Genomic DNA, 9,543 nt, shown 5'->3' on the forward strand with positions numbered 1-9,543 from the left:
CTTTGTTTTCTTTTGGAGGCATTGTTTAATCGTTTTTTGTGTTTGTTTTTGTTTTCTTTCTCAACAATCTATCATTGAATCACAGTTAAAGAAATGAACAGAATGAATAATGGTAATTAATAATCATAGTTTCACACTATTATCTTTCAGGATTTTTATTTTTTTCCCCAAAGCTTTCCCTTTTGGTTGTCACATGTTTCCCTCACACCCTGCTAGGCAGCTTGATGGGTATTATCATTATGGCTCTCACAGAATGGGAATAAGGCACAAATAGACAACCCATTAATGTCAGGGTTGGTACTTGTCGCCAGTGACATCTCGGATCTGCCGTCTTTACTTTAAACATTGCCCAACAGGACCTTAAAACTGACTTGATTAACTTGATGGTAACACATGCAAGGTAGTCCTGATGATTGTATATTTTTACATACATAAAGTTCAAATAAAGAAAAGATCAGGAACAAATGCCATACACATCCCAACTTCTTAAGTCTCCTTTTGAAAAACGTATTTCCCTTCTAGTATTTCCACCAGAATCCCTTGCACTTGCCAGATTTTATGGTTTATGTATGTTCCATTTAACTTTTAAAAAAAAAAAAAATCTGATATAAACTTTTCCTAGTTGGAGGAAATAATCACTTTCCATTAAGTTAAACAGTCCCAATCCATTTTAAGTTAAAATATCTGACAGAGAAATAGAAAAACTCAGCTTCGTGATCTTGCAGGTTGCTTAGCTGCAGATGCAGGACTAGTTGGTTTCTCATCATTGCTGAGAAGGAAAGCCCATTATTTCTCTTGTGACGGGACTGGCTCAAGATAGTAACAAATGTGAAAAACTCTTAAATGTGTCATACCAATTCCTTAAAGAATTAAACATATTAAGATGACAAAAAGAGTATGTCATAAAACCATAACTACTCTTTCTAGATTACCAGTTATTTGTTAAGTGTATTGTCAAGATAAATTACAAATGCATTTCTAGCCTATAATATTTTATAATAAAAGAATTGCAGGATTCTTTGCAAGCGGGGGGGGGGGGTAAGGACTTATCAAAGCCAATATGGACTTCTGTGATTTTACCCTCTTGTTACACACAAAGAGGGGCATCGTGGTGACACAACTCCTCAAGTTTGCAGGAAGAGTGTTTCCATTTCTCAATTTGACTTAGAATTTACTGGCCTCCCTTCCACTGCGGACCTGCTGTTTACTCTGCGTCTGAAAATTAAACCCAGAGCTTCAGCTCTTGCATTACATACTGCACTTTTCTCCAGCACACGCCCTTACCCACGTCTGTATGGTAAAATCTGTGATTAAACTTTTAAGACATTATAAAATTCCATCCAGCATTAGGGGATAGGGTTGAATCCTGGGCTGTCTTCTTCCTCCTTTTGAGTCAGTTAGTGGAAGTATACACAAAGGTGTATGCCACATGCATTGTGCTGAACCAAATTAAAAGAATGGAGATATGTGCAAACTATATTTCTAGGTTGTAGTGGGGTTTGTCCAAGCTTAGCCAAGGCAAGGAAAGAGTTACATCTATTAAATTCCTTTTTTTTCATTCACAAAAGAAAAACTTAAGCAAAATGAGTGCAATTTTCCAAGAGTCATAATGAAAATATAGTTCTCCACCTTTGCCTGTTTTCCTTTCCCTCTCATCAGTTTTCTGCCCCCAGAATGTGCATGTTTCGCCCTGGTATGGTGCAGCCTCAGTTGTCTTTGTAAAATAACTGCATGATTGGCTGGGAGCTGTTCAGTGTTTAGAATCCTTAGTGGCTGGTGCTCATAAAAATGTCACTGTGCACTTCCACTTTAAAAGTCCTTTTTTCCTACATGCCAGAAGCCCCGTTTCAAGAGTAAGCCTTCTTGACCAGACTGCTGCTGTTTGGCCTTCCCACCGTGCCTACTAGGCCTTAATGAAATGTGCAAATTCTTGGCTACAGTATTTCAATCTCATTGCCTCAAAGCTGCTCTTGGGGAGCTACACGGGCTCAAAGGTTCTTTGACCATATGTGGCAAATATGAAGCAATTTAAATAAAGATTTCAAGGTGCAAGCTATTATCTGTCGTAAGTGCCAGTGTCCTCTACATTACAGAAGAGGATTGAACCTCAGGGATCCCTAGAAGCTACTCTGCTATGGAAATAAGATTCATTGGGGACAGAGCCAGGTGCTTATTTCCTATGTCACCAGTTGCTGTCCACTCTTTGCACCACAGAAGAACCCTCCATGAGATCTGGCCAGCCAGGACACTTAGGGCAGCTGAGGGTGGATTTCCAACTTTATCTTCATCCCTAACAAGGAGGATATTTCTTCTTTTTACACTAACACTTTTGTCACAGCAACCACACATGTAGCAAAAGGCCAAGTCACTGGAAAGGTGAGAGCTGAGATTTGAAGAGGTGAGAAGTGCCACACACCTCACCAATGATCATCCATTTGGCACCCATGCTGTCCCTTGGAGGGTGGCCAGTCAGGGTTATACAAAGAAGAGAGAGCTCAACACTAACTAGATGTTTGAGGAAACCATCATTATGAGCATGCCAAAAGTTTAATGGAGTGAGGCTCCTGCCCTCCGACATCCTAGTTATGTACCCAGTATTGACTGACAGCTCCTAGTAGAAGAATCTCAAGGTCAATGGAAAGATACCTTAATAAAACAACTATTCAGGTGACCAGTCAGCAGCAGAGTAGACAAATGCTGTGCTTACCTCTTCTCACAACTACATCAATATTACAACTAAACTACAGAACAGCCATCATTGATAATCAGCTGAAGTCTAGCTGAACCAAAGCCCTACAATTAAGTACACACACAAGAAGCCACCTTGAGTGGTACAAGGTGTAGAGACGTGGAACAGACTGGCCCCACACCTGCGTGTGACCATTAATAATCAGGAGGGATATCTAGGCCACAACGGTCCCCCTGGGAGAAGTGAGGGGTCCCAGTCCCAGCCCCACCTCCCCACCCCAACTGGGGAGAGAAGTCCCCATAACTTCTGGCTGTGAAAACCAGCAGAGATTGTGGCTGAGTGAGACAGAGGGTGGCTACACTCCCAGGCATTCCTCTTAAAAGGGCCATCCATGGACTTACTCACTGATGGACTCCCTTGTTCTGAGCTCCAGCACTGGGGCAGTTGCTTGAAAGGTACCAGGGTCATATGGGAAGGAACTGAGTTGCCTGGCTATAGGACAAGGAATGGAGCGGCAGCTTTTTCCAACAGGAGGAGCTGGTGGAAACCATTGTTTCTTTACTGAGCCCTCTTCCTTTCCTGCGTGCAGACACAGGTGGGCACCATATCTGAGTCTCCATCAACCTGGCTAACATCCGCTTTAAGCCCCGCCTTGGTGATTCCCTGAGACCTCACCCCATCCAACTTTCAGGCCCACCCAAGCCACTTCCAGCAGCTTTTCCATAGAAAAAGCCTGCCTTGGCTCATGCTGTAGATTGTCTTAAAATCTCTCAAAGGTTCGCAAAACCCAAACGAGCAGCATCTCGCTTTGGCATGTCCCATACTTCTGGCTGAGCAGCCCTAAGCTCGGCACTAGTGACAGCTGGCCTTGGTTCATGGCTTGGACTCTTCAGGCACCTCTAAGCACAGCACAGGCAGTGACCATCTGTAGATTGCTTTGTGGCTCATGCCAGGTGCTCCTGGGCAGGACATAGGCTATGACTGAACTTGGCATGTAGAGGGTCCTCTCTCAGGAGACCTATAGCTGGCACACCTAATGGCCAGCTTTGCACTGAACTGGAGCATCATTTGGCTGCCTCCAAGGATGACACACCCAAAGGGCAGACTAGGCAGGCACCAGAACCCTGCTATAGTGAATCTTGTTCCATAAGGTCAACCCTACACCACTGTAGCCATGGCCAATCCTCATAGCCAATGAACCTGAGGGTTAGTCCCTCCCATAGATGTGCACACAGCAACCAAGGCACAACTGCAGCAGGAGGGCACATAACCCACACATGGGACACACCTGGAGTGCCTGGCTCTGGTGACTAGGGAGACTGTGCTCTGCGCCCCACAGGACACCTACTACATAAGACCACTCTACTAAGACTGGGTGACACAGCAGCCCTACCTAATACATAGAAAGAAACACAGGGAGGCAGCCAAAATGGGGAGACAAAGAAACGTGTTCCAAGTAAAAAAAACAAAACAAAGCTCCAGAAAAAAGAACTAAACAAAATAGAGACAATCTACCAGAAGAAGAGTTCAAAACACTATATATAAGGATTCTCAATGATCTCAGAGAGAACTTCAACAATGAGATAGGAAACATAAACATGGAGATAGACGATATAAAAAAGAACCAGTCAGAAATAAAGAATACAATAACTGAAATGAAGAATACATTACAGGGAATAAATAGATTAGAGGAAGCAGAGGATCGCATCAGCGATTTAGAAGATAAAGTAGCAGAAAATACCCAAACAGAATAGCATGAAGAAAAAAGAATCTTAAAAAAACAAAAAAAAAAAAAAAATGAGGGCAGTTTAAGGGGCCTCTGGGAAAACATCAAGCATACCAACATTCTCATCATAGGGGTACCAAAATGAGAAGAGAGAGAGCAAGGAATTGAAAACCTATTTGACGAATTAATGACAGAAAACTTTCCTAACCTGGTGAAGGAAATAGACATACAAGCTCATGAAGCACAGAGAGTCCCAAACAAGATGAACCCAAAGAGGCCCACACCAAGACACATCATAATTAAAATGCCAAAGGTTAAAGACAAAGACTCTTAAAAGCAGCAAGAGAAAAGTAGTCAGTTACCTACAAGGGAGTTTCCATAAGACTATCAGCTGATTTCTCAACAAAAGCTTCACAGGCCAGAAGGGATTGGCAGGAAACATTCAAAGTGATGAAAAGCAAGGAACTACAACCAAGATTACTCTACCCAGCAGAGTTATTTAGAATCAAAGGAGAGATAAAGAGCTTCCCAGACAAGAAAAAGCTAAAGGAGTTCATCATCACCAAGCCAATATTACAAGGAATCTTAGAGGGACTTCTTTAAGATGATAAGTAAGTAAGTAAATAAATAAATAAATAAATAAATAAATAAATAAATACAATGGCAATATCAACAGTTACTTTCAATGTAAATGGATTAAATGCTTCAATCAAAAGCTACAGGGTGGCCAAATGGATAAAAAAAATAAGACCCACATATATGCTGCCTACAAGAGAATTCAGATTGAAAGACACACACAGCCTGAGAGTAACGGCATGGAAAAAGATATTTCATGAAAATGGAAACAAAAAAACTGAGGTAACAATTCTTATACCAGACAAAATAGACTTTGAAACAAAGGCTACAAGAGACAAAGAAGGACCCAGTAAAACTACTTCTGGTTATTTACCCGACGAGAAACCCAAAATGCTACTTCGAGGGGCACGTGCATCCATATGTTTATTGAGGCACTGTTTACAATGGCCAAGCTTTGAAGGCTACCTGGGTGTCCCTGAATGGATGGATGGATAAAGAAGAGGTGGTACATATATACAACAGACTATTACTCAGCCATAAAAAAGAATGAATTTTTGCCATCTGCAACAAAATGGATGGACCTAGAGGGTACTGTGCTAAGTGTAGTAAGTCAGACAGAGAAAGACAAATGTCATATGATTTCACTTATAAGTGGAATCTAAAGAACAAAATAAACACACGAAACAGAAACAAACTCATAGATGCAGAGAACATTTTGATGGTTGCCATATGGGAGGGGGGTTGAGGGTGAGTGAAAAAGGGGAACGGATTAAGAAGTACAAATTGGTTGTTACACAGTAGTCATGGGGATGTAGAGTATAACATAAGTAGTATAGTCAATAGCATTGTGTGTAATATCTATGCATGATATCAGATGGGTACTTGATTTATTGGGTTGATACATGAGAACAGGGTGAAAAAGGTGAAGGGATTAAGTACAAATTGGTACTTACAAAATAGTCATGGGGGTGTAATTAAAGCATAGGGAATGTAGTCAATGATATGGTAATAACTATGTATAGTGCTAGGTGGGTACTAGACCAGTCAGGGGGATCACTTAAATTACGCAAATGTCTAACCGCTATCCTGTACACCTGAAATGAATATAAAATAATATTGAATGTCATCTGTAATTGAAAAATTTTAAAAGAGGGCAAAAAGGTGAAGGGGAATAAGAGGTTCAAATTTCCAGGTGTAAAACAAATAAGTCATGGGGATGTAATATACAGCATAGGAAATATATAGTCAATGATATTGTGATAGCATGGTATGGTGTCAGATGGACCGCTTCTTTAGGTATATAAATGTTGAATAACTATGGTGTACACCTGAAACTAATATGATATTGTGTGTTAGCTATATTAGGATATAATTCTTTTTTAAAAATCACAATCATTGAATATAACCCAATTTTAAATATTTAAAAACTAAATAAATAAAACAATTGTTCGTGTTGTATTAAGAACTGTTAAGTAAAGGAAACTATGAGGAACCATCATTTTCAGCTGAGTTGTATTTAAGGGATTTGAGTAAACCACTTACATATCAGGAACTTCGAGAGCTCAAATCAAGCAAAGTTTCTGGGGATGTTTTGAAAAGCTGATCACATTTCATTTACTACAAGGTCTCTGTAAGTTCATGGCCTGAAAATTCTATTTCCTTCCGGATTTGTAAGTACTTTGGTTTCCAGATAGTACAGAAAAATTGAGCAGTTAGACGTGGGATAATTACAGCTACATCCAGGAGGGTTTCCAGCTTAACTGAATTCTATTAATTTTTTAACCAGGAGAAGAAGGAATAAAATATACCTGCCGGATTTTATGCTGAGGTCTGTTTCAGAGTAGTAACCAAAGTCCGCACCTCATGTTGTAATGAGAAATGAGTCATTTGGGGATGGATGAAGAGTGTATCTGCTGAACAGCTTACTGACTTTCTGGAATTTAAATATTAAGTGAAAAGACAAGGTCATAGGGCAGCTGAACCTTGGCTTGTCTCTATTTCGTCTCTCCGTGCCTTTGATCATGCTACATCCTTCTTTGTGGCCAGGACTCCATAGAGAATCTCGGGGTCATGGCCTGTTGCCTATCAAGAGGTATAAACCTGCTGCTTAAATATGTGAAGGCTGAAGTTTGGGGGTTGGGAATAGAGTGGAGGTAGCTTCATACGTTCCACATTTCCCACATAACCCAAAGCAGACTAAACAAAACCGGTGTGAAATCTCATGACTTGATGCTGCTGTGGTTATATTTTTTAAGCTGTAATCCATTCATTTGTATGTGTGTTTATTCCCAGGATTTACAGCTCTCTTAGTCTTTGGGGGAAGAGAATGTTTGAAACCTTCTGTAAAGGGTTGGCAGTAAGCAGTGGCCTGTGATTAAAGCCCAGGATAGAGAGAGACAGAGAGACAGAGAGAGAGTGAGAGAGAGACAGAGAGATCATGTGAGTGTGTGAGTATTCGTTCATGTGGGCTTTTTTCCTCCCGTTTGCTGCTTTTATGCAAAAGCGTCACACATGGTAGCATTTAGGACCTCCTTCACAGCTGAAGTGTTTCAAACACTAATGAATGGAAGTTTGGTCATATAATGCAGACAAGCTTTAAGGCATGCGTTACTGAATGGTGTACTGTAGTGACCTGGGAAAGGAAGAGAGGTATAAATTGTGTCAGTTAGCCACCCAGACAAAATGAAGCCATGTGGAAAATCAAATCTATTAAAGTATGAAGACTGCTATAAGCTGTTTTAAGCTGGCCATTCTTAAAGGGGCTCAGTTTGCTGCCGGTGTAAATGTTTACCTCTTCTCCCAGATCTTTCTCACATGCCGTCTTGTAAGACAATGTGCAGCATTTGATAAAAATCATCTTCTCACTAAGGATGCTTTTATCAGAAATGTTTATTGTCTCCACTTTACCACCCATGTCCTGAAAGGTACTACACATTTGAAAAATAAGGAAAAGGAAAGAGAACTGTGCAGCTCAAGCCAGCCTGCAGAAACTCCAACAAACTCCAGAACCACAAGGAATCAGAAAAAGGAAAAGAGGAGGAATTAGATTTATATAAAGAGGAGGCCCTGCAAAAACATATATATTAGATTTTCTCTGCTTGGCGAGCACAGTATTAAATTTTTGGTCGATGTGGAATGAACATGGAGATGGAGCAGTTATGCCAAACTTTGGTCATAGTCTTAAAATGTGCTTTAATAAATACAAGAACCAGGAAATGGATTTGGAGAGGAAAGTAGCAGTCAGCTCTTGCAGCCCTCCCAGGCTCACTTCTGACCTCACGCTGCCTCTGCCTGGTGGCAGCAGTGTCATAGTCACACACACAGGTTCTGGCGCCTGTCTCAGCTCAGACCCCTGACCCTACTTGCCCTGTAACTTTGGGTATAGTACTTGCTGCACCTTGATGTTCTCATCTGTAAAATGAGAATAATAACACATAGTCCCTACAAGCATCTTGTAAGAGCGTAAAAGTATCAGCTGTTATTACCAAATATCTGGAAAACGCATTTATTTATGCCTTCAGAAAGGAGCTCCTTAACTTTATTTTTCTTACTTGTATGCTGGTTTTTAAAACTGATGACTGCTAGCATGCTGTCGGAAAAAATTTAGCCATTTCTTTTTTACTCTAATTAGTTATTAAGTGTGGCCTGACATTCTCTGGACTGCAAACAATTGAGTTTGCTGACCAGCCGCCATGATGTCAAGCCTTAAGTCAACAGCGGCTAATGACTGCTCTGGGAAAAAACAACACCTTGATTCCTCAATTACAGTTTGAGAAGTCTTGGAAATGAGAGGCTTGCCAATCATCCGCATCCTCTTTTGAAGCAAGCATAATGTGCTGTGGAAACAGGTCACCTCTGAACTGTTTGTAAGAACAGCCCACACAGGCTAATGGTCGTGCCCTTTGTGTGTTCCAGGAGGAGACTGAAGAGACATCTTCACAAGAGTCGGCGGAAGAGGATTAGGAGGCGCCAACATTTGATTTCTACCTCAGCAGCAGTTGGATCTTTTGAAGGGAGAAGACACTGCAGTGACCACTTACTCTCTGTTGCCATGGTCTTTCCACTTTCATCTGGGATGGGGTGGGGCGGGCGGGGGAGGGGCGGGGGTGGGGGGGAGAAATCACATAACCTTTAAAAGGACTATATTAATCACCTTCTTTGTAATCCCTTCACAGTCCCAGGTTTAGTGAAAAACTGCTGTAAACACAGGGGACACAGTTTAACAATGCAACTTTAAATTACTGTTTTCTTTTTTCTTAACCTACTAATAGTTTGTTGATCTGATAAGCAAGAGTGGGTGGGTGAGAAAAACTCTGAATCAGGTTTAGTCAATCACTGCACTGCATACAAACAAGAAATGTGTCACATTTGTGACGTTGGGCATTCACTTTGAAAAGGCGCAGTGTGTGACACTGTGTAAGCCTCAAACACCACCCAACCCGCGCGCTGTAGTCAAGCTTCTGTTTAGAACACCAAAGATAGGACTAGATACTACTTCTCTCTTTTTCGTATAATCTTATAGACACTTACTTGATGATTTTTTTTTAACTCT

General features: G+C 41.0%; 1 protein-coding gene across 2 annotated transcripts in view; it reads left to right on the top strand.

Moving 5' to 3' along the window:
- The window catches only part of HMGA2 (high mobility group AT-hook 2), a gene marked incomplete at its 3' end in the record, with an annotated part of 130,933 nt that extends 121,979 nt beyond the window's left edge, over positions 1 to 8,954 (top strand). The window contains exon 5 of one of the 2 annotated variants that reach the window (XM_081058456.1): positions 8,907 to 8,954. In XM_081058456.1, the coding sequence (XP_080914582.1) occupies positions 8,907 to 8,954 (48 nt within the window). The remainder of the gene's footprint in view (positions 1 to 8,906) is intronic. The other variant, XM_081058457.1, reaches the window with a different exon arrangement.
- Positions 8,955 to 9,543: the final 589 nt, after the last annotated feature.

The sequence above is a fragment of the Rhinolophus hipposideros genome, assembly GCF_964194185.1.
Source record: "Rhinolophus hipposideros genome assembly, chromosome: 9".
Classification (NCBI taxonomy): Eukaryota; Metazoa; Chordata; class Mammalia; order Chiroptera; family Rhinolophidae; genus Rhinolophus; species Rhinolophus hipposideros.